A 26298-nucleotide genomic window follows, 5' to 3' on the forward strand; every position below is an offset into this window, starting at 1 on the left:
ATTTATGAAATGCTCCTAAGAAAAATGACACAGTTTAATTTTAAATAGGTGTGACGTTATGGGCTCTTTTGAAATAATATTTAAGCATTAAATAAGACAAGGACTTTAAAATATTTCCTAGTATTTGTCTAGGATTGGATTTTAAAATGGCAGTCTTTATTTTCCCTATTAGATGTTATCCTTTATGTATGCACATTTGGCCTTCTTTCATCAAGGATATGATCTGTTTAGTGAACTTGGGCCCTACATGAAAGACCTTGGAGCACAGGTAATGTTGAGCTATATAACTTGATTCTATACCGTACATTGATATTTATATTTTTGAAGAAATGTAGCATATTGGGGGATTTGACATTTCATTTACTTCATAAAGAAGTTTGGTCCTGGAGCATATTTATATGTGAGTTAAATATATAACCAGAAATGAAATTAGAGCTAAAAATAACCTTATGTTATAGATTGTATATGAGGGTAGTAAAAAGGTGAATGTAAAAATACACTGTCTATTCTCACGTATACATAGCTAGATTTAGTTTTTAATATTTTACACTTGAATAATTGAGTTACTGTCCTAGTTTACATTTCATTTGATTTATACATCTTTTTATTTTCCAAAACTCATGTTTTATTATTTGAATAATGAAATTTTAGAATTTTAGGATTATAGACCCCCCCAGAAACTTTTTCATTTTACATAGACTACATTTAGGTATCTCTTTTTTCCATGTGTGTGTGTGTGTGTGTATGTGCATGTTTTAAAATTATACTACAAGGGAATTATATTTATGGAAGTTTCATTTTGCTGAAAATTTTTTCACATCTTATCAGAAATATATATTCAGTGTGTTGGGGAACTTATTTGGTGGGAGGTTGCTGGGAATTGCACCAAAGGCCTTGTGCATGGCAGGCAAACTCTACCACAGAGCTATACTCACAGCCCCTGGGGCCGTTGTTTTTATTCATTGGTGAGCTTTCTTGATTTAATGGTGTAGGTTTTTAGGTGGTTGTCTTTGCCAAGATTGTTCAGTTTCCTTTTTTAGTTGTATTGTTTTTTTTTGAGACAGGGTCTCACTCTGTAGTTCAGGCTGGCCTTAACTCTGTGATCCTCCCGCCTTGGCCTCCCTAGTGCTGGGATTACAGACTTGCACCACAACACCTGGCTAACCTTGTAGCATCCCTGAGTGGGCACAGAGCAATCAGTTTTCTTTTTTTTTCTTTTTGGTACTGGGGATCAAACTCGGAACCTTGCGCTTGTGAGGTAGGCGCCAGAACCACAGAGCTAAATCCCCGGACCAGTCAGTTTTCTTTTTGAGGACAGGGGATTAATGATGAAAGATATGGTTTAGGGAAGAGAGAAAGGTAAGATAGGAATGGGAATGGGATTCACTGTTCAGAGTGTATGTGTAGGGTGTGTGTGTTGAGATGATGTGGGCTAGGTGTGATGTTCAGGGCTTATGTTGTGAAGTATACAGATCGGTTTCCTGTTTCTGTTTAACTTAATTGAAAGAAACCAACAAGTCACCAGACTGTTCACCTCTGTGCTGAATGCTCTGTGTGTATCATTTGGGATTGGGTTTGTGTGCAAGTGATAGAAAAATGAGAATACTAGTAGTTCAGAAGGATAGAATTTTATTTCTTGTATGTAAAAGCAAAGATGTGGTATTGTGGTCCCTTGATTCATGGAGACCCAGGCTTATTTTGTGTTTTAATTTATTCTGTCTCATGGTTCATAATAGCTAATCAAGTTCTAGCCATCATTCTCAAATTTTAGCTAGCAGTCAGGAGGAAAGGGAAAGGACACATTCTCTTGCCTTAAGGACATTTCCTGGAAATTGTACATGTCACCTCTGTGTACATCCCCGTGGCCGGTGGTTAGTCAAGGTCACACTTGCTGTGAGGAAACCTGGGAAATACAGCCTTAATGCCAGAATATGATATATAGAATTTGACAATTCTATTGTTATTGGAACAAAAAGAAAATAGATATTGGGAACAGCTAGGCTTTCCCACCATACAGAGGAAGGACAGGATGTTATGGGAGCATACAGACAGGAGCCTACCCCAGACTTTCAGGAAGGTAAGACCTTCCTAGGTTGTAGGCACTCCTCATATCCTATCAAACATTAGATTGCACTCTCATCTTACATTCAGTAAGACTTTGAAAAACAGTATGAATTGAAATTGTACTTGACAAGAAATAAAAATTTATTTTTAGACATATACTAAATTCAGTTTTATATACTTCAAATGTCAAATAAGTTTGCAGGCTCTTGAAAAATACCTAATAAGCCATACTGCCTGTAGTGCCTAGTGGATAATAGGGCCTATTTGGAGGTGGTCACTTGGGATATTCTGTGGGTAACGCAGTAGATAATGGCACCTCAAAGCAAAGGATTGCTATTCTTTTATTATTACTCTTTCTTTAAGCAATTTCATTTGATCATTTATTTTTTCTACCATTTAGATTTGCATGCACCTTTAGGAAGCCAACTTGCAAAGCTAACACATCTTGAATGACGGGCAGTGTCTGCTAGTGTGAACTTGTGTGAGTTGGCTGCACTAACTCAGCTGCACTACATTTTGCTCTCTGGGACACTGGGAAATACCAGTGTATCTTCTTTATAATTTTGATTGTAATAACCAGAAATTGCCGAGTGCATCAGCAGGAAGCATACGATAGTCATTTCCTTATTCAAGAACCAAACATGTTATCATGCAGTGCCCAAGATGAGGCCCCCTGTTGTGCATGCTTGGCACTGGCACTGTTCTTGGAAACCTCCTCTCTAGAAGAGATAAGGACCTTCCCAAGGAGGATTTTAATACCAGAAAAAAATGTAAACTTTAATATTTAGCCAAAATGCCTTTTTAGATAAATTGAATGACGTATTGCTTGTTTTTCTATGTAATATATTGGAATATAGTTTGAAAAAACCTTACATTTTTTTCTTTGATTTTTAAGTCTACAATTTAATCTTTACCCCATTTTATAGTTGGATCGACTGGTGGTGGATGCAGCAAAGGAGAAAAGGGAGATGGAACAAAAACATTCCACCATTCAACAAAAGGTACATGAAGGAAAAAGTTAATTTCTGTTTTATGCAGTTGCTTGATTAGTATTGATTTAAACAAGGTACCACTGTGTTGGAACAAATCCTTTGAGTTGCTTTAATTACAACATAATATAGATAAATTCCTCCTCTTTTTGTGAAACATAGGTTTAAGATGTTAAGGTATAAATTTTATTATCCTTTCAGATCAAAGTGTTTTGGGAGCCATGCTCTCATCATAAAAAATCTTACTCTCTTAGGGACATAACTAAGTTAAAGATGACCCTTAGAATTTAAAATATTACTATTCATAGTTTTTTTTAGGATACCTCCAGCCTTATTTAAGAGAGAGAGAGAGAGAGAGAGAGAGAGAATATGAATGTGGATCTTAGTGTCAGTGTTCTAGACTTTCTAGTTGCAGGCACCCTAAGGCAACACTGGCTCTCTTTCCTGTGGTGCTAAAATTTGCACTGCTTGTTAAATTGCCTAAGCATAGCTAAACTTAATTTGTAAAAATTTTAAAAATGAAAAACATTAAAAACGTTTTTATTGCTAGAGTTGAATGTGACATGCCTGAAACTCAACATAACTCTATTTTATCTTAGTGATTCTTTTCTGCAGTAATCTGAAAATAAAAGGAGACAGTTGGAGTTTGAATGCAGTAATACACATATATCACAAGATGCTTTCTGGTTTGCTTTAAATCTGTTTGTTCTCTTGGTATTGAGCAGACAAATCAACTTTTGTTATGGTTTATTTAGAATTTATTCCTTTTTTTTTTTGAGATGGTCTCACTGTGTAATTCAGACTGGCCTTGAACTCACTATGTAACCTAGGCTGGCCTTAAACTTCTGGCAATCCTCCTCCCTCAGCCTCCCAAGTGCTAGGATTACAGGCATGCACCACCATGCCTGGCTGTTATGGTTTATTTAGATGATTTTTTTTTTTTTTTGTATCAGGATTTGAAGTCAGGGCCTCATGCTTGCCAGGCAGGCACTGTGCCACTGAGCTACATCCCCGGTCCTGTTTATTTAGAATTTAAAATACTCATAGACTAAATCTGACATAGAAGATGTATGAGGAAAAAAAGCAAAATCAGTAATAAAAGTAAGAAAAATTTAATTGACGGATTATTCATGCTCAGAGAAATAGTATTAAAAAAAGGAAAGATTTTCTGTCAGGCCATCTTTAGTTACTCCCTAGTTATTGTCAGATGATACTAATTCCATATGTTCTTTCGTTTTAAGTAATATAAACTTTTGAGAAACTTATTTTTTTAAATTGACAAGTAAAATTTGTGTATATTAAGGGTATAAAACATGATGTTTTGCAAGTTGTTTTAGTGACATTTTCATGAAAAGACTTAAAAATTGGGACCAATCATTTTTTTTGGTACCAGGGGATCAAACTGAGGTCCTTGTGCTTGCACAGCAGGTGGCGAAACCACTGAGCTAAATCCCCGGCCTGGGACCAGTCATTTTTAATTAAAATGCGAGATCACAACATGTATAGAAATTTGTGATATTTTCCTAAACTAATTTTTTAAAATAAATCTTTTAATATCTTTTCCTATTATGAGCATAGTTTACTATTATACTGAAAGTCCAAAACTGGTGAATTATTAAATCTGGGACTAGATTATTTGATTTTAAACCATATACAACTGTTTTCCTTTAAATAAAATAATACTATTTTTGCTCATCATGAATACTTATCTTTATTCTTCCCTTAAATGCTGACATAAGGCTGCATTACAGGTAAAAAAAAAAAAGTCCAATCAACTGAAGTTTAAGGGAAAGTATATCTAATGTAATTATTTAGATTTTTTAAGGAATTGACATTGATCAGCTGAAGAAGTGATGCTATGAGCATTTGTATCCATGCCTTTTGATACTTTCTGGTGGATTTATACAAGGAATATAGCTGCTGCCTCAAGAGAGTGTATGTACGTTCATACATAGTGGCTAATGCTAAATTGTGTTCTAGAATGTTACTCCATTCCTGGCAGATATCACTATGTGAGTTCCTGTTGCTCCTTGTCACCTTGTTGTAGTGTAAGTGTAGTTTTGCCCATGTGATAGTAGGTAATTGACATCTCATTGTGGTTTTGATTTGTCCTTTTTTTGTGTGTGTGGTACTAGAGATCAGATGTAGGGGCTCACACATGCCAGGCATTTGCGGTACGGTTAAGCAGATCCCCAGTCCTTTTTAGCATTTTTATTTTGAGACAGAGTCCTGCTAAGTTGCCAGGCTAATTCTCTTTTAATACTGATTTATCTCTGGATTCTTTTGGATATTCTGAGTACAAAGTCTTATTCATAAATAATGATAGTTTGTTTCTTCCTTTCTAATCTTTTACCTTTTTTGTGCTGTCTTGTTGTCTAGGACCCTTTTCATAATCTCAAATGGAAGTGACAGTGGTCTTTCTTGCCTTGCAGTTTCTCTAGAAAAGCTTCTTTGACCATCCTTGATTTAGCCTTGCATCCCTTGGGCCCCACATGAAAACTCAGGCTCTCCTGATGGTCAAAGGACCTCCAGGTGAAAGCTGGATGCCTTGCTCTGTTGACCTCGTTGCCTTCCAATTTCCATTTATCTTTTTGCCTCAGAGCAGTGACAAACCTATGGGAGGCTTATCACAGTAGACTGTTATCATTGAAAGCTCTAAATGTTCCTCATCACTACCTTAGAGTATTCTTTCCTCATTTGTTGTCAGATAACTGCAGTCAGATTCTGATGGAATGCATTTCATCCAGCGTTATTTATAAAATCTTTCATACATTTTAATTAGCCCATATATAGCCTTAATTTTTTTACATATAAGTACTATAATCTGTCATATTTTAAATACTTCAAATATTAATTGATATTAATGGTGAATAAGTTGAAGATTTAAATTATCTCAAGAAATATAATTGAAAAATAGAGAAACATCTCATTTTTTTCCCTTGGACACTCACTTTGTAATAAATGATGACTACTAAAATGTATAGCACTACTCTAGAAAGATCCAAATTGGTAATTTTTTTAATTGGTGCCTATTAGTGCTACAGAACAATGTGATTTGCTTAGTATATTTTGATTATTTTTATCCCTGTTACTGTCCTCTCCCTTGCCTCCTGATCCCCATGCCTATCTCTAAAAGTTTAGTTTCTGTCATTTCTCCTTTATTTATTTTTAAAACATTTGTTTTCATATTGCTTATATAAGGGAAAACAGGCAATATTTAACTGTGAGACTGGCTTATTTTGCTTAACATGAGGGTCTCTAGTTTCATTGATTTTCCTGTAAATAACATGATTTTGTTCTTTAGAGTGGAATAATACTCCATGTGTACATATACCACGTTTCTGTTATCTGTTCATCTATTAATGAGATGTAGCCTATTTCTACAGCTTAGCTGTTGTAAATTGTGCCACTTCAAACATGGGCATGCATGTATCACTATCGTGTGCAGTCTTTAATTCTTTTGGGAATGTACCAATGTGTGGTATATGTATCTATTTTTAGTTTTTTGAGGAATTTGCATATTGATTTCCGTAGTGGTTGTACTAGTTTATAGTCCCACGAACAGTGCCAGTTTGTTTATTTATTTATTTAGTTTTGTTGGTACCAGGGATAGAACTTGGGACCTTGCACTTGCCAGGCAGGCGCTATGCCGCTGAGCTAAATCCCTGACCCTTTTTTGCATTCTTAATGATAGCCATACTAACAGGGGTTAGATGAAATCTCAATGTAGTTTTGATTTGCATTCCTGTAAAGGCTAAAAATGTTGAGCATTTTTTGGCTATTTGTAGTTCTCTCGATAATTCTGTTTTCAAAGATTTCCTCCCAGTCTGTAGGTTGTCTCTTCACTCTGTTGATTTGTTTCCCTTCTTGTGCAGAAGGTTTATAATTTGATGTAGTCATATTTGTTGATTCTTGATATTATTAGGAAGTCTTATTTTATATCTCATTTTATTTTATCGTTTTGCAGTGCTAGAGATCGAGTCTAGGGCCTTGCATGTGCTAGCTATTCTCCCACTGAGCTACCTCCCCATCATCATTATTTTATGTCTTAAGTAGAATAAGGCCTATTAAATAAAACTGCAGATGTCACAAATGAAACCTCAAGAATGTTACAGATGTCATTGTTACCTACTGCTGACTTATTCTTGTCCACATAATTAAAGTGTCGCTCACATTGGGGACATACCTCAGTGATAGAGTGCTTTGAAGCCCTGGATTTGATCCCCAGTACTGTTAAAAAAAATTATACCCTCAAATAAATTTTAAATGAGGGAATTAAAAGTTTCTCTGATGCTTTTTCAAAGAAAAAAGTAGGACAACATGTGAAGATGCCTTTATACATTCTGCTTCATTTGATCATTTTATGTTATATCAGAGTTTGAAATAGATACCAGGAGATTTAAAATTTTCAAAAAATTTCTGAATTCAATCTGTTTCTTTCTCATATCTTAGTAGACTCTTGGATTTGGAAGGTCCCTGGGTGATTCTCACTCTGCCTTCCCTCTAATGCAGGTCCCTCACATCTCAGTATTCTCAGCAGGCAGTTCATCCAGCTTTTGCCAAAATGTTTCTCAAGACAGGTAGCATTCTAATTTTACTCACTGGTGCAGGAGTCACTTTGACAGTTCTAAGACTGGTTTTTAGAGATTTAATGTGCCGTGATAGCCATAATCTTGGAGTTTTGTTCAAAATGGTTTGAAACTTTGATAGGAAATATTTTGAATATTGGATTTCTGATTTCTGAGTTTTGTAACTCTTTGGAGGAAAACTGAAAGTTTGAATTGCATTCAAATATAGACTTGAATGATTATTACAATATGACTATGAGTAATTCCATAGTCCTCATAAAAAGGTGGGCTCAACATGCCCAAACTAAACTGTGATCTTAAGGTCCTTCTCTTTTGTAAAACTAAATTTTATTTTAGCAAAAAAAGAAAAAAAAATTCTGCAGTTCTTTTACACTATTTCTGATTTTTTAAAATAATAGAGTTACTACTATCAGATTAAAAAGCTACCATGGTAGTAATATATTTAGTAAATAGTGTAGATTCAAATAATCCCAATTAAATGTATCCATATGCCATTAAAATTTTATTGACACATATCACCATAAAATAGCATAAAAGAAAACCATTTTAAAGATAATAGTGTATGTAATATTTGGTTGTTCTCTTTGTCTATTTGTATATTATTTTCCCTTTTAATACAATTTATATTTTTATTTTCTTTTATAATATTTTCTATGTAATCACCTGTTTTTACACCATCACTGTAATAATTATTGCATGATAGTCCATTAAACTGAAATACTTTAAATGTGTTGAAGCAGTCCTCAATATCGATCATTTGGATCTCTCTCCCCATTTCTTATGAATATAGTTTTCATAATCATCTTAATAAGACTTTCTTCCTTTTGAGCTCTTTCCCTAGGATAAGTTTATTTTTCTAGGGAATGTGTCAAGCCATAAACTTCTGTGTGTAATTTTGTCTAGGATTTCTCCAGTGATGATTCTAAGTTAGAATACAATGTAGACGCTGCAAATGGCATAGTCATGGAAGGATATCTGTTCAAACGAGCCAGCAATGCCTTCAAAACATGGAACAGGTAACATAGTTCAAATACTAGTCCTTCTCCTTCTGGATTTGTAGTTTCTGATTTTCCCCTTGATTTGGCAACTCTTTTCTTCATAATTCCCTAACTTCTGTTTAAATTCCTGGGGTCCATTGAAAAGATGGCTATTAGAAGCAGGAAAAAAATAAAGACATTAATTCTTAATTCTACAATTTAAGCAAGGGTTAAAGGAAGAAGCAAAGAGAATTTCTGCAATTCTTGGTCTGTAGGGACTTTTGAATATGAACTGCCTCTCATTTATTACAAAATAGATCGCAGAAAAAACTATATGTTGAATATAATTGATAAATAGAATAAGTGGGCTTTTTCTGTTTTTGGTTCCTCCACTGTCTGATGTTTATGTATGTTTTTCCTGGTGTTTGCTTATGAATTGTTAAGCAAGGTGGCCCGAAAGTTTGGTCTTTGGTAATAACTAATTAATTAGGAGCTTAAGGAAATGGAATTTTTTTTTTCATATGGGATAATTATGGCAATGATTGCTCCTTTATTCTAAACTTGATGGATACCAAAAATTTTGAATTTTTGCTAATTTTTTACAAAATATAAATTCACTAAATGTCTGTTATAAGAATGAATACAGGAGTGGTTCTGCTGCCTGCCTTGCAAGTGCAAGGACCCAAGTTCGATCCCTGGTACCAAAAAAAAAAAAAAGAAAAAAGAATGAATACATGAAATGTTTTATTTTATTTTTACCTGTATTGATACAGTAAATGGAAATAATTTCAGACCTTAAAGCATCAAATAATTACAAAGCTCAGGAACATTGTTCTGAAAATCAGTGATTAATCTTATGCAAGGATACCTAATTTTTTTTTTTTTTTTGTCAAAAAAATGTAGTCAGGCTGGGGATTTAGCTCAGTGGTTCCACCACCTGCCTCGCAAGTGCAAGATCCTGAGTTCAATCCTCGGTACCAAAAAAAAAATGTAGTCAGGATAATTTTGTAATAACTTAGAGTAGTATTTAGATCCTGATTGATTTAATATTATAATATTGGCTGAAATATGTATATTTTATTACTTGAACAGGATATGAATTTGTCTAATCATAGAGGTTAGTTTTGTATTTAAAAAAAGAGTAAAATAAATAGAAATTTCTTGGTAAGTTTAAGTTAGTATATATTTTTGTAAAATTAAATTGAAACACTCAATACTTTATTGAAATAGGTTCCTAATATGCTTATTTTGATTTCTCAGTTTAGGTTAGAAAAAACAGCAATATTTCCAAATGTCTGATTTATTGAGCATTTCTCTAGCATTTGATATTGATGAATGTTTAAATGGCACATGATTTTATTTGAAATAAGTTTTCTTTACCTGAGGGTGAATATAAAATAAAAAGAACAGTGATTATCTTAGATATTAAGTCTCTTCAAGTTAGGTATGTAGAACTTTTAAAACTAATAACAAACATAGGAGGACCAACTTAAGTGACCAGGTTAGAAACAATGTTCCCAGTTATTATAAAGTAAAAATGAAAAATTAAAATTGTTTTCTAACCTCTGAAAAATTAAGACAATCTTTTAAGTCTTACCTGGCAAGTTTCTGTAGCTAGAATAGGAAATTAAAGAAAAATATTACTGTGATTGGTGAATCTTTATAATAAAGATTACTCAACCAATATAATTTTATGATGTAATGTTAGAATTAAATTTTAACCTTCACATTTCAAAACAACCTCCTTAAAGTTTACCAAAATGAAAATATAATAAATGCAAAGAAACATACCATTATGTTAAGAAGAAAAGAAATGAACTTTCATGGAATACTTCCTTAAGAAATATCTCAGACTTCAAAACGAAGAACAGTAAGTGTTAGTGGAAAATTGTACCGCTTTTAGGGTAGTAGGAGAATATGAATTTCGTTTTAAGTATGGACCTTTTCCTTTTCTATTACTTGTTTTATGAATTCTATTAATAACATTAAATATAAATAAAATGAAGTTGGATATAACTGGGTTTTTTTGGTACCGGGGATGGAACTCGGGACCTTGCGCTTGCAAGGCAGGCGCCGCAACCACTGAGCTAAATCCCCAGCCCAGGTATAACTGTTAAATCCTCAGTTGTAGACATGTTTCTACCATCTGCAATAGGAAAAAGAGACTGCCTTTGGAAATTAGGCTTTTAGAAAGATATGCCACTTGTTTGTATATAGTGAGATGAGAGTTGTTGACCAGAACCGTAACTTGTAGCTTGCATTAGTTATCTTTCTTGTTACTGGTCACAGTACCCAACACCTCTAACTTAAAGAAGAGATTTACTTTGGGTAACAGTTCGGGGGATTCAGTTTATGGTCATTTGGCTTTGAGGCAGAAACTTCATGGTAGAAGGGCATGATGGAGGACAGTTGCTTACCTCATGGCAGCCTGAAATCAGAGAGAGAAAGGGGAGGAAGCAGCTGTAAGAATACACCCTTCAAGGTCATGCTCCCAGTGACCTGACTCTTTCCACCTGGCCCCGCTTCCCAGCAGCACATTCAATTATGAACTCATCAATGGATCAATTCACTGATGATACAGTGCCCCGTGATCCAGTCACCTTACAAAAGGCCTCACCTCTGAACACATGGGGAACATTTTAGATATAAAAATAGCATGGTACAATACCCTAATTTTCAGTAAAGAAAGGAAGTTTTAAAGGATGTTCAGAAAAGAGATTTATTTAGTTTATAGTTTTAGAGTGTGAAAGTCCAATATTGTGTGGGCTCTAGTGAGGGCCTCATGGTGGATGTCATTACAGCAGCAGAAGTGTGTATAGAAGAGCTCACATGGTGAGACAGGAAGCAAGAGGATGGGAAGGGGCCAGGATTCTCTTTTTGTAATAGTCTCCTCACCTGGGAACTGACTCCAGGAGAGCAGCATGAATCCCTTTCATAGGTTGCATCCTCAGTGACCTCAGAACCTAGCACTAGGTTCTTGAAGAACCTGCCACACTAAACGCTTAAGTTCCCAACCTATATACCATTGGGACACATCATATCTAAACCATAGCAGTAAGGAATTATGAAAATAGGAGAAAAAAAAAGACTGCTCTATTTAATGTCATACAGTACTTTCCTCATTGCTGGACAAAATACCCAACACCCACAGTTTAAACGAGACGTTTATTTTGGCTCACAGTTTGTAAAGGTTTTAGGCCGTAGTCTCCTGGCTCCAAAGCAGGGTGGTGTGGTAGACTGGTATAGCAGCCTGGCAGACTCCTATGGTATGGCACCATGGTGGCAGGAAGACCAGAGAGAGTAAAAGGAGGAGCAGGGAGGAGATAAATCCTTCCAGACCATGCCCCCAGTGACTCACCTCTGCTGACCAGAGGCCACCTTCTAACAGAGAGCCAGCTCTAAATCCCATCATCCAACCACATTCCAAAGGCCTCACCTATGAGCTCATGAGGCTTTGGAGGACATTTTAGGTCCAAACAGTAACAAATGTTATTTAAAGTTTTCTTCTGTTTTTTAATATTAAAATTTTATATTCTATCTGTATTTCTTTAATCTAAGGCAGTATTTACCAGTAATTTCCCTTTACTCATGTTTACCTTTGCAAATGCCCTACTTCCCTAATGAGTTCTCCATCCAGCTTACTTTAATGTATTCTGCTGACCTGTGAATAAGACTGTGTTTGTGGTATTTATGCCTTTAACAACTGTAGGAATCCAGTTATTCATATATGTAGATTTTTCTGACCACTGCTTAAGAGATTTTCGTAGATTGTTTGGTTACTTTTAGGGAAAGTATGGTGGTGTACTCACCGTAATGTAGCAATCACATAACCATACATTTTCCATTATCTGTACTTATTATGGAATTATGGCATTATATTTTGAAATGTCGACTTTTAAAAATGACTTCTTTCCTGAAGGATATGAGAATATGACTGGCAGTTTCCAAATAGTTTTAAAACTTTACCCTGTGCTTCATAAATTAGAATTTTGTTTTGAAAGTCAGGGTATAACCTGAAATTAGTTGAATAGATCTATTTTCTGTGACATGATTCACATAGCATAAGGAGTGAAAAATTTTACATCTCATATGGATTGATTGGTTTCAGGTTTCTGGTTTGTGATGTCTCAAAATAATATACATCTAAATAAATTGCCCTCCATACAGATGGATTTCACATCAGTGGCTCCAACCAATCATAGATCAGAAATACTTAGGAAAAAAATTATACTGAACATCTACAGATCTTTTTTCTTGTTATTGTTCCTTAAACAATGATGTCTAACAGCTATTTATGTGGCATTTACATTATGTTAAGTATTATAAGTAATTTAGAGATGATTTAAAATACATGGGAGAGCAGAGTACAGTGGCGTGTACCCGTAGTCCAGTTACTGGAAGCTGATGGAGAATCATTCATGTTTAGCTGTTTGAGACCAGCCTGGCAAGACATTGTCTCCTTTAAACAATTTTTAAAAGCTGGGCATAGTGTTACCTGTCTGTAACCTCACACTTTGGGAGGCTGAGGCAGGAGATTGCAAATTCGAGCATAGCCTGGGCAACTTAGAGACTTAGACCCTATCTCAAAAAAGGGGTGAAGGTGGGGATGTGTCTCACTGTGAAGACCTGGGGGTTCAATCCCCACTACTACAAAAAAAGAGAAAAAAATGTGTGTGTATTTTTATAGATAAGTATGTGTATATGTATGTATATATATTACATAATACACATGTGGGGATGTGTTTAGATTATGTGTGAATACCGATTTTGATGTTTGCTGGGGTCCTGGGACCAGTCTCTCACACATACCAAAGGGTTACTATATATTTTTTTTCTGAAGACACATGTGAGGTCTGCTGCAAAAATTTTTTCTTATCAGGTAATTTTCTCAGTGTGGCAGCTTCACTTCAGGCTTAAACTAATGGACTTTTAGAACTTAATTTTATTTTTTGCTTTTCATAATTTAGAAAAGATGATTAACACAGAAAATAAATATTAAGGTAATTTATTTAGTAATAGTTTGGAAAGGCTAATAAAAGCTGATATCATTGTTGCACTAGAAAATATAGTTAAAGCATAAAATACGTTTCACAATTTTTAAAAAAACAGTATTCTGTAATGCTGGTATAGATACGTTTTGTTTTTATTGGCTTTTTAAAAAAGTAAGTGTAGAGGGATGGAAGGGTTGAAGGGAGGGCAGGGGAAGGGAGAAAAAAGTAAGTTATATATAGATTAAAGATGAATTCTAATTGTATGAGGCCTTAGACTCTGCTGTCATTTGAAGAAAATAGGGTAGTGAAGGTGAGAGGTTTATTCAGCTAATCTCTTATCTTTGAAATTCTTAGTGACCCCACTTTCTTTATGAAAAGTTTTTGTCCTAGATGTATGTATATATACCTACAGTGATTATTTCATCTTACTTTTTGAGCAGCTTATTAATTGTGACAAGGTACTAGCTATACTTTATAGTCATGACCTTAGAGGCAGAAAATAATAATAGAGGTATGCCCGGCTATGCTGTCTTCCTACTAGAACTTTTTTGTAAGGTAATACTTGAAGCAAGTTTTTGAATGTATCTAAAATATTAGCATTATATTTTCCTGAGTTGGAATGAACTCTACAAATGCACATATATGATAAGTAAATAAATTGCCACAGATACTTTTGACTGTTTTGTTAGGTTATAAGCTTCAGCTTGTTCCTTTGATTCATGCTTTATTTTTGTATCATGCTAGTCCTCTGCTTGTTTTGCACATTTGCGTTTTTCATTCTTTTACCGCCTTTCCCTTATGTTTTAATCCTGCTCCATTTTTTCACATGACAGGAAAAAGCCCGATCATATCAGGTACCAAATGGCTTCCTTCCCTTCATCCTCACCTTATTCCAGTTTCTTCTTTGGCATGAGAGAACTCATAATTAACCTGCATTTCTGTTGGATTACTTGCAATGGATAAAAAGTCTCTTTATGTTTTAAATTAGGAAGAAAATCTAAGCGTTTTATTTGAGGAATGGAATTATACCTTCTAATTGCCCATTTGTCAGTTTAATCTGTAAAAGAACATTTAATGTGCTTATAATTACTCAAAGAAGATGCAGATTGAGTAACATAAATATCTTTATGACTTTATTTTTTTTAAACAAGGGAAATATAGTAGCAAACTTTTTAAAAATTTGAGGAACTAGAATTAGTACCTTTGGTACTCATATTAATTATGTTGAAAGAATACATTGTCCGTTCCTAATACTTTGCAGTGCCACTTTTTTCATTGTGAGTAACAAATTGAATTTAAAGGAATATTCAAACCTTTATTTTATTAAATGTTAATCTACGTGGCATCTTTATGAATATGTACATGAACCCATCATTTTATAGTTTTAGTGGTAAAGTTTCTATAGATTCTTTGACGTACTCATGTTCAAGTGCAGTTCTGGAACTACTGATTAAAGATGGGAAAAGATTTTATATATATATGTAGAGTCTGCCAAATAATGTATACATACTTCAGGAAAAGAAAAACTTGTATAAATACTTGAATACTAAATTTATTGAGACATCATGAGATTAATACAAGTTACCTTTGGGCCCTACAATTATAAGAGGTGCTCAAAGTGGTGGCCATTAGCTTTTAGACATTTATTAGTATGGCAAATTGCTGCCTGCGTAACCTTGGTCATTGAGATTGCTGCACATGCATTTTCAATTACTTCTCTAAGTGCTGGCAGTGTAGTGGGTTTCTGTGAAATATGACATTCTCTAGGGGCCTCCATATGATGCTAATCCCATCTGTTGAAAAAAAAAATCACACTATTTTTTTTCCTGAAGTGTGTATACTTTTTTTTTTTTGGTAGACTCTGTATATTTCCTTGCCTGCCCCATTTTGTAATCTGGAAGCTTTCATTGCATGTAGAAATTAATTGTATTGGGCGGGGGATTTAGCTCAGTGGTTCCGGTGCCTGCCTTGCAAGTACAAGGCCCCTAGTTCAATCCCCTGTACCAAAAAAAAAAAATTAATTGTATTTAGTTTTTTCCAAATTTAATATTCTTTTTAAAATATACTGAATCTCTTCAAGTTGAGATAGATATAAAATGGTATTTTTATTTTTCTTAGCAACAGATTTTCCTTTTTAGAAATTGTCGTGTTTTGGCTTTGTGCTCAGTTTCTTAATCTTGTAGAGTACAGTATAGTGTAATATTGTTAGTACAATGCTTTCTAAAGTTTATCTCTTTGGATATAAGTATTTTTTCCTAGTACTTTGAAATTTCAGGTTCTAAAGGCTTAAAATATTGTCTTTTCCCCTATATTCTGCAGGCCATGATCTGTTTGTCTCATTTTTCCCTTTCTTAGAAGTGTTAATAACTAGGATTATTCTACAGTTAAAAATTACATTCCATTTTACTTTCCTGATTAAAGTGTTGGTTAATGTTAGATGAGTGTAGTGAGCTTTTTTTATGTTTAATGGCAGCATGGGGAGATAGTGCCGTAAGACATACAGATCTTTTTAATTAAAAAATGTTTTCCAACTATGGTCTATTACATGACCTTTTTCTTTATTAGAAATCCAATTAAGATGAGTTTGTGTTGTTTTTACCAAGAGTAAGAAATTGATAATTTGGGACTGTTACCCAGAAGCAGATAAATAGTGGGAAAAGTGGGCTTCAGAAATATGTATTATCCATAAATTTAGTCATCAGAGGCAATGGCCTCTGACAAAATCCTCTTAAGTTTTTATCTAGTGTTTTATTATTATTTTCAGAGGATATTGTCCTAAGATGCAGTAGGTCAAAAGCTATTACTTTTCAAAGATCTCAGAAGCATGAAAAATTAGCATGATCATATGGGTGCTTTTCCATTTTTCAATAAAACAATAGCTTTCATCAAATCATGTAATATTGCCACAGCACAAAATCTATGAATCCTTATTAATATAGTTCATCATCCTTCAAATGATTTGAAAAAACCATGCACTTTAGTCACTTCAGAGATTGTATCCATTGCATGTCATCCCACGTGGCAGGGCTGCACCATTTTGTTTGCGTGTAGGGAGTTTAACGTTTCTAACAACTGTCTCTGCAAAGCAAAGACACCCAGAAGTTCTTCCTTTTCTAGGGTACCTCTGGATGATGATTTGCATTTAGAGGCAACCCACTTTATTTTATCTAGATGCTTATTTTTAAGTGGCAAGAAAACCTAACAGTCCAGTAAAAGGCTTAAATATGATTTCCTAATCATTTCCTAGCTTTGGAGAAGTAACCAAATTGTTAGGAATAGAAATTCTAAAAGACCAAATATAATTTTTAGTACTTTGTATTAGCATCAATGAAAAGGTAGAATATCTGCTAATAGATTAATAACTAATACTTATAATGAAATCATTTTACATGAATCTAATTTTTTTTCACATGAAACTAATTTTAAAATAATGACTCATTGTTTTACCTTTCATGCTTGATGAGAAGTTTTGCTTCCTTTTATGAATGGCTTTTGGCTGTGATTTCTCTAAGTCTTTAGATCTTTATTGTTTTAATAAATTGGAATTAGTGTGACATACAGCTTAGCCTTTTCTTCTAAAGAGGATTGCAAGTAAATTGTTTTCCTAATGATTTACAACAATGAGCAGAACTATACAAACAGTTGAGTGAATCATTTGTAGTAATAACTTTGATTATTTTGCTTAGAAGTATTTTATATGAAAGTAAGGCCAAGTTATTTGGTGATTATTTCCTGTTTGATAAAATTCAAAATGCTTAGTTTTCTGTTTTGCTTACTACATCAAGCACTTGCTAAATTATCTACCAAAAGATTGAAAATAAAGAACCACTTAATGTTTAACTATACACAAATGGATATTTTTATTCACAGCATAAACTTACTTTGACTTTGCAATAAAAGTTACTATTTTGAAGGAAAGCTTTTGTTTATTTTGGGGAACCTAAAAATGACAAATTTGTACTTTAAAACTATTTGGTGATAATGTGAAAGTAACAGCTTTTGTAGGGATATAAATTTATGATATAAAATGAATCAAAATATACTAATTTTATTTTCTTAATATGTGGTTTTAAAATACTTGCTCTTAAATTTTTAGTAGCTATTTCATATTACTATCAGTTTACATAAAGCAAAATAAGACAATGCACTTCTCAACATAATTACCATAAACTGATTTGTGAATGCTTTCTCAAATACTTGGTTTCTACCAACAACAGAAATAACTTAGGTTTATGAAGACATAATCTATTTTATCTTTATTTAGACGCTGGTTTTCAATACAGAACAATCAACTGGTTTACCAGAAAAAGTTTAAGGTAGGTGTTTTGTTAAGTAATTAAGTGAAAACCTGGTAAATCCCCAATGTTTATTCTTTAACTGCATTAGTAAACACTGAACTCCAGAGATGCTCATGTGGCAAATTCCTGTCTTCATGGTTTGTTTTCTGTGTGGGTGTGCATACAAAGACCGCAGTGGAAGCCATCAGCTTTTGATCCTTAAAAGCAGAGTGATTTCCAATCCTAGCTTTTTAATCTTAGCTTTGTGATGGATTTTCTATGCCCCAGGGTTATTTCTCAGTCTGTTTCTCTGTCTGCAGGACAGTAATCATGCCACCATTCCACAGTTCTATTTTGAGACTAAAGCAAAGCATGCCTTTTAGGAAATACTATTTTAGGACCAACAGGAATAATATAGAGAGGTTAAAAATGACATTAAAATGTAAGTTCAAGTAATTTAAATAGAAACCCCTCAATTTATTAATACTATATTCATGTTTGTTTTCCTTAACTTTAGGGGTAAAGATTTTTATATACTGGGGTTACTTATAATTTGAGAATATTAAAAATTGTTAGAGAAAAACCATTTGTGAACCGATGACTTGGTTTTCACCTAGTTAACCTTTGTGAATGGTATTTGGTATACTATAAATTTCAAATATCCACTTAACTCTTGAGATGCCATAATGTGAAATTTTACATACTAGGTCCTATAGTAGCAGTTTTATTTCTTATAAATCCTTTAAGTAGTTTGTGATTTCTTCTACTCTGACAAATTTGGTTTTGAGTTAGCATTTTTATTAAGTAGTACAGCCTTTCTCTTTTTAAAGGAATTTAAAAAAGAATTTATAAACATCTTTGAAGGTTTTGTTTTGTTTTAATACAGGGTCTTGCCTATGTAGTTTAGGCTGGTCTTGAACTCACTGTGTAGCCCAGGTTGACTTTGAATTCTCAACAGTTGAGAGGCCTGAGCCTCTGGATTGTTGGGATTACAGGCTCGTACCACCATACCTGGCTGCAGTTTTAAAAACATGATTCATTAAAGGGTTCTCTTTGGAGCAAAGTAGCTTTTGTTATATGTGAGTAGAGATTGAGAGAGTAATGGATCCGAATGAAAATGGAAGAAAACTAGGAGGGAGCTAACATTTATTGAACATGCTATGTATGGAGCATTGACCAAGCTCTTTATAAAAACTATTTCACTAATCATTTTGTGAGACTCAGAATCACCTATATTCATTGTCTAGTTCACTAACCCTACCTATTACCTATATCTGCAATGATAAAATAAAAATCTTTAAAATTAGACCATTCATTCTCTAATTTAAAGTAAAGTTAGTAATATTTAAAACGTATGTTGATAAATATGGAAACTTTGTGTCCTTTTTGCAGGATAACCCCACAGTCGTAGTTGAAGATCTCAGGCTCTGCACAGTAAAGCACTGTGAAGACATAGAAAGACGATTCTGCTTTGAGGTAGTCTCTCCCACAAAGTAAGTAGTTCTGAGGAATTTGAGAATTGCTTTTATATTTCTATAGTTTGTCTTAAAGAACTTTCCAGAATAGAGAAATCTGCACTTACAATCATCTGTGCTAAACAAAAAAAAAACTATTTTAAAAATAAATTTTTTTCTTTCTTTTTTTTTGTTTTTGTTTTGTGGTACCGAAGATCGAACTCAGGACTTTTGTGCTTGTGAGCCAGGTGCAGTGTCACTGAGCTAAGTACCTGCCCCCAAAATAAATTTTAATAATTAATGACTATAAATATTATAGACATATTTATATAACTTACCGACTGGATTATATTCTTTAAATTCTGTAGAGTTTATTTATGTACCCATGTGAAAATTTTTTTAGCTGTGATGATGGACCAAAATCATAATTCAGATGAATTGCTTTGAGAACTCATTAACTTTTTTTTTTGGTACCTGGGCTCGAACTCAGGACCTTGTGCTTGCAAGGCAGGTGGCAGCACCACTGAGCTCAGAGAACTATCATTTTATAAAACCTCAGTACTCTGCAAGGCTGAGGCAAGAAGATCACAAATTCAACCCCAGCCTGGGCAGCTTGGTAACAGTAAGACTTTGCCTCAAAAAAAAAAGGCTAGGGACATAGCTAAATGGAAGGGCTTGGGTTCAATCTCCAGTACTGCAAGAAAAATAAACAAACAAATAAATAATAAAATAATGCTATGTTCATATCATAAATTTAAGAGTTTATTTAAATTTTTTAATGTGCAAAGTAGTTTTCAAGAGATAATTTGTTTCATTGGCATCCTGATTCTTTTGCTTGAACATACATCTTCCTGAAGATAGATGAAGTTAAACCTTTTTTCCAATAGAAATTACTTTTTGCTAGAAACTTATTAAGTAGCAAAGTGAGGAAAAAATAAAGCTAAGGGACTTGCTTTTCTTTTCTGGTTAATTTAGTGTCTGAGAAAGCAATATGCTATTTTCTTTTAGAAGTTGTATGCTCCAGGCAGATTCTGAAAAGCTGCGGCAGGCGTGGATTAAGGCTGTCCAGACCAGTATTGCAACTGCTTATAGAGAGAAGGGCGATGAATCAGAGGTTAGTAGGGGTACTATCAATACCAAGTGATATATTGCTAAGAGTTTTTAATTTTAGTTGCATTACTATATGATTATAACAACTTTTTAAATGGGAGATGTTTTATATAATTGGAATGAGTTTTGAAAATCTCAGTTTCTCTTATTTCTCTTGATGTTACTTATCATTTTACTCTTCAATATTTGCATCTTTATTTTAATATTTAAATATATGTTCCAGATTGGAGTAAGGTTTTCTGATGTTAGTGTTTTTTCCTGAAATATTTTACTATTTTAATTAATAATAAGAGAAAATAATTACCATGTAAAGTTTTTAAAATTAAAATTGAGTAGAAAGCAAAGACAGCCAGGCTTGGTGGTACATACCTGTAATCCCAGCACTCAGGAGGCTGAGGCAAGAGAATCACCTCGAGTTTGAGGCCAGTCTGATCTACATAGCAAGTCCTTGCCTTCAAAAAAAATGAAAAAAAAAACAAACAAAAAGCATAATATTGTTTTTTAGTTGAAGCCTCCTTGGAAAAGATAAACAGATTATGTAGTTTCTCATCATAGACTGGGTTTTTTTTTTCTTTTTCATAGACTGGTTTTTTAGGCAAGGTTGCAAGCAAATGCTTGGAAATGAAAGTCACTACTATTGGGTCCTCTGGCGGGGCTGAGGCATAGGCTTGTGATAGTTGACTAACAGAAATAAATGGTCAGGGAAATGGAATGCTCTCTGAGGTGTATTTCAAAACTTATTGTGGCCGACTTGTAGCCCCAGTACTTCAAAGCAGAGCTCTTCCTAAGCAGGAACTGGGAGTGCTCACTTGATCCAAGCAGTGAGGCATCAAGGGGAGAGTAGGAATTTCATCAGCAGCTAAGGGATACAAATGGTGGAAACTTTGACAAAGGGCATCTTGGTGAAGATAGCCCTTAAAAACATGTTGCTTAAGTCACATTTCTCCAGTCTAGATCAGTCATGCCCTAATCCTGCTCCATTGCTAATAGTTGGGATTTCCTTACATAATCAGTTTTGGAAGTTCTGCTCTTTCCGTGTCCCATGTCTTTCTTCCAGTATCTTCCTGAAAGTGAGCCATGCCCGAGAATGTCTTTATTATGCTTCACATTTATTTAATAGTTTGGCTGGGTGTATTTTTAGATTGGAAATAATTAACCTTAAGAATTGTAACGATAATACTCTATTTTTGTTTGTTTGGGTGTTTTTCCTTTCTTTTTTGCTTCTAATTTTCCAGTGTTGCTGTTGGAGATTTTATTACTGATCTTTTGTATTTCTCCTCTCCAATATCTATTTTCTCTTTATAGCATTTCTGGACTAGTATTATTATTTTCTTCCTCTCTCTCTCTCTCTCTCTGTGTGTGTGTGCACGCGCGCGTCTTTGGCTACTTCCTAAGGAATCTTCCCGGTTAATTTTCTAAACTTTCTACTGAATATTTCAATTTTGTTAGCACAGTTTCCAAGTGTTCCTCTTTGTTCACTGAATGTTTGTACAGCTAAACTTATTCTTTTGTCATGGATGTAATGTTAGAGTTATTCTTAACCTTGTCTTATGATAATACACGAAGCATTAAAAAGTCTCAATGCTTAGATCTTATGCCAGGACAATTGAATGGAATTGGGACCCAGACATCAGTATTTTTAAAAGCTTCCTAGGAGATTTCCATGAAAAAAGAAAATTTGAGAACCACTGTGGTAGAGGTTTTCCTTGGCACTCTGGTAATGTACAAGTTAAGACTACAAACCCCTTGGAACTTCTGAACATATATTTAAGACCTTGTTGATTGTAAGCTACACCCAAGTCTGGACTATTTGTTGTGCAGCCACCTGAGTCAGGATCTTTGGAGACTTTCTGGCTGTATGATTTCCCAGGGAAACTCACTGATCCTCCCACATAGGGTGAGGGGCTGGTAGAAAGGTAAGTGTTGGGTATCTTAGCATTCAATATGTATATGTTAACTAATCCCCTGCCCTTCACCCACGTGAACCCCATCTAGAGACTGTTTTATTGCTTAGAGAATAAACTTTGAGTCTTTTCATGTTCTTGTATATAGAGAGCAGCCCACTAAGAGTGTGACATTGAGGAGGAACCCTGAGATCTGTTTCTGAGGCAACTTTCATTTCAGTGCTATATTCCTTGGAGTGGCTTTCCAAGGTTATGCTGTGTTAGCATACTTAGCTTTTAGCTTCTCTAACTTGGTGCAAAAATGTTAGCACATAAAGAGGAACTGGGAATGAACCAACATGATTTCTGCATTATAATACTGACATCCTTTCCCGGTTTGACAACTGCATATGAGGTTATTTCACATTATCAAGCATGTTCTGATAAATACTGCTTTAAAATTGTTTTTTGAAATAATCTCAAACTTACCTGGCCGTTCCAAGTACAGTACACTCTGTCTCCCTAACTTACTTGAGAGTGAATTGCCAACATGTTATTCTATTACCCATTATTACCCTTTCCTGCAACCTAGGACATTCTCCTGTACAATCATGGTATAGCTGTCAAGTTAAGATATGAACCTGATAGATTACTACCATTTAATTCTCACACATCATTCAAGTTTAACAGTTGTCCCAGTAATGTTCTTTACAGCAAAAAGCTTCAGTTCAGAAGCACAGGTGGTTGTCATGTTTCTTTAATCCCCCTAGTCATGAATTGTTCCTCAGTGTTATCCTGACCTCCTTGACCTTGATAGTTTTGAAAATTACATACTATTTTGTGGAATGTTCCTCAGTTTGGGGTTATCAGCCATTTACTTAAGAGATTATGAATCTTTGGCAGGAAATTACAAGATGCACTTAAAAAATATGGTGAATGTTTGAATTTAAACACTTTATTAGAGTAAAAGACAGATTACTATGAATCTTCCTCAAAATACTCCCCGTCTTTGAATGTACTTATCCCATTGTTCTTGTCATTTTCTGAAGTGGTTCTGGAAGGCTTTTCCCTGAATGTCTTTTTTTGCAGTGTTGTGGCTGTCTCGATATCCTGAATTGATTCAAAACATTTCCTTTACATGGTCATTTTGATTTTAAGGAAGAGCCAGAAGTCACATGGTGCCTAATCCATTGAATAAGAACACACCGTTACGTTTTTATTTGACAGAAATTACTATAAATGTTTTGAATTGATTCAGGATAGTGAGGCAGTCACAAAAAGACACTCATGAAAGAGGACATTCAGAACTGCTTCAGAAAATGGCAAGAAGAATGGATAAATGTGTTCAAAACAAAGGGAGTATTTGGAGGTGGCATCTTCTGTACTCTTTGGATTTGGCCCTGCTGATCTTTGAATACTTCTTTACTTTTTTTTTTTTGGTATCGGGGATCAAACTTGGGATCTTGCACTTGTGAGGCAGGCGGGAGAACCACTGAGCTAAATCCTAGGCCCTACTTCTTTACTTTTTTTAGCATGATGGATATTTCACGTTCATCTTCTTGTGCTTTCTCTTCACTAGCCATGAAATGAGCCATTTCTCCAAAGAACCCAGTTCCTTTTAGTAGAGAATGATATTTAGAAACCAAGATAAGGTTTATGATATGCATGTATACATTTATGTCTGTTTTGCTTTATTCTGTTTATATTGTAAACCATTAGTGTGCCTAGTGGTATTTCCAGTTCTGACTCAGTATAACAGGATTTATTCTAGTATTCCTCTTTCTTATAAATAACTCCTCTGCAGTAAGAAATTTAGCCTCCATTTGTCTTTATTCTCATTTATTTGTTTACTTTATGATTGACCCCTCTGTATGTAACTAATATCCTTTCTCTGCTGCCACTTGCTCCCAGCTTTGTCCTCCCAGCTGTGCACTAAGATTTTACCCCACTTGGGCTCAGATACCCCACACTAGGTACCTGGTTCTCCTTCTTACATGCCCTTCTCTCCCTATTCAGGCTCCTATTTCCCTTGCCGGACTGCCTCCCTATGCAGACTTCTTTAACCAGTGTGGAATCCAGGAACCTGCACAGGGTTGTGCCCTTGAGTAGATGCATATCTCATGCAGCTCAGTTATCTCTGAAACTTGCTGGGCCCGTCTAATGGCTATGGAGTTGAGTTTCCAGAAAGGACAAAACAGAGCCAAATTGTACTTCTAATGATTCATTGCTAATAAACTGGTTTGCTAAGATTGGAATGCTTTTAAAGTAGAGACTTTATAGACTCAATCCTAACTGCCTTGACTTTGTGAGCCACATTTTTTATATTTGGTCATTATTGACATGTATAGACAAATGCTTTTTAAATATACTTTAATGGTAGTATAAATCTTGTTGCACACTGAAAAATTAACTTTTTGCTTATCAATCTCATTTAGCTAATAGTTAAAATTTTAGGCATTTTCTGTTTTATTATTGATTTTGCTCTGTAATTAAAATGATGTAGCTGATCTGTTTTACTATTTATATAAGGTTATACTTTAAAAAATTTATTCACTGTAGTAATTAAAATAACTTGCATACAGTTAACTACATACCTTGGAAAAATGTAGTATAAAATAATATTTTATTCTTGAGTCTTAAGAGTCTCATGTTTGCCTCTTATCTTGCATGTTAAAATAGTGTTTCGGGCCAGGGATTTAGCTCAGTGCCCTGCAAGTGCAAGATCCTGAGTTTGATCCTCAGTACCAAAAAAAAAAAAAATAGTGTTTCTTTTCTCCTTGCCTTTCTTATTTTGTACAAGTTTGTTATATTGGTTAAATATATATATATATATATATATATAAAATTTTAAATGTTTGTATGTTTTTTCTCACTAGACTAAAAGTCTACTAATAGGAGATCCTGTATCTTATTATTCTTTATTATTCTTTAATCTCCAGTGCCTGACTTGCATCCATCATAGACCATTAATTTGTGAATTGGAAGCTTTTGCCTGGCACATGCAGCATGCAACATAATATCACAGTCTTCTTTATTTTATAAGTAAAATTAAATAATTCTTAATTCTTTTAGAAGCTGGATAAGAAGTCATCTCCATCAACAGGAAGTCTAGATTCTGGAAGTGAGTCAAAAGAGAAATTACTGAAGGGAGAAAGTGCACTGCAACGAGTCCAGTGTATCCCCGGCAATGCCAGCTGTTGTGACTGTGGGCAGGCAGATCCGCGGTGGGCCAGCATCAACTTGGGCATCACCTTGTGCATCGAGTGCTCTGGGATTCACCGGTAGGTAGGCCTGCCCAGGGGAGAGGCTTCCTTCAGATAAACACATACTGTGAATTATTATGTTCCATTTGTTAGAGAATCTTTTTCATTCCTCTAATTTAACTACCGGTTTGTATCTTTGTACCTTTTATAAGGTGGATAAAGTTCTGGTTTATAAAGTGCTTTCAAGGACTTCTGTTCACCATCCATTATTAATCAGAAGATCTAGCTCTTATTTATATTGAGGGCTATATTAGAGCCTATACTCTAAAAGAGAAAAATAATTTGCATAAATATACAAGTAGAATAGAAACTTGATAGTTTTATATTAATAATTCAGTCCTTTTTTTTCCCCCTCTCATAGGAGTCTTGGGGTTCATTTTTCAAAAGTACGGTCTTTAACTTTAGACACCTGGGAGCCTGAACTTTTAAAGGTAAAATATTTATATGAATATACTTCATATTTTCACATAAAAGTGAAGATTTTAGAATTGGTGTTATGATTTAAGACAACCCCCCCCCCCCAAAGTCTCATGTGCTTGAAAGGTGATTGCATTAGGGGCACTATACTCATCAGTGGATTAATCCATCATCATGGACTTGCTATTAGACCTGGTTAGAGGCCTGGTCTGAAGCCAGTCACTAGAAGTATGACTGAAAGGTTCATCTCCCTCCTAGGCTGCTTCCTCCCTTCACTCTGTTTC

At 34.4% G+C, this 26298-nt stretch overlaps 1 protein-coding gene across 15 annotated transcripts in view; it reads left to right on the forward strand.

Moving 5' to 3' along the window:
* The window catches only part of Acap2 (ArfGAP with coiled-coil, ankyrin repeat and PH domains 2), a 128500-nt gene that overhangs the window by 78378 nt on the left and 23824 nt on the right, over nucleotides 1-26298 (forward strand). For 9 of the 15 annotated variants that reach the window (XR_015441007.1, XR_015441006.1, XM_013072029.3 and 6 more), the window contains 9 exons: nucleotides 173-268; nucleotides 2991-3065; nucleotides 8546-8658; nucleotides 14444-14464; nucleotides 17875-17926; nucleotides 19280-19380; nucleotides 20350-20455; nucleotides 25407-25615; nucleotides 25959-26028. Coding sequence is in view for 12 of the 15 variants with exons in the window: in XM_013072029.3 (XP_012927483.1) it covers nucleotides 173-268; nucleotides 2991-3065; nucleotides 8546-8658; nucleotides 14444-14464; nucleotides 17875-17926; nucleotides 19280-19380; nucleotides 20350-20455; nucleotides 25407-25615; nucleotides 25959-26028 (843 nt within the window). In the remaining 3 variants the exon portion in view is untranslated. The remainder of the gene's footprint in view (nucleotides 1-172; nucleotides 269-2990; nucleotides 3066-8545; nucleotides 8659-14443; nucleotides 14465-17874; nucleotides 17927-19279; nucleotides 19381-20349; nucleotides 20456-25406; nucleotides 25616-25958; nucleotides 26029-26298) is intronic. The other 6 variants (XR_015441008.1, XM_004834748.4, XM_004834751.4 and 3 more) reach the window with 1 other exon arrangement.

Source organism: Heterocephalus glaber, unplaced genomic scaffold, assembly GCF_053883595.1.
Source record: "Heterocephalus glaber isolate CG9 unplaced genomic scaffold, H.glaber_assembly_v1.0 deba00001504, whole genome shotgun sequence".
NCBI lineage: Eukaryota > Metazoa > Chordata > Mammalia > Rodentia > Bathyergidae > Heterocephalus > Heterocephalus glaber.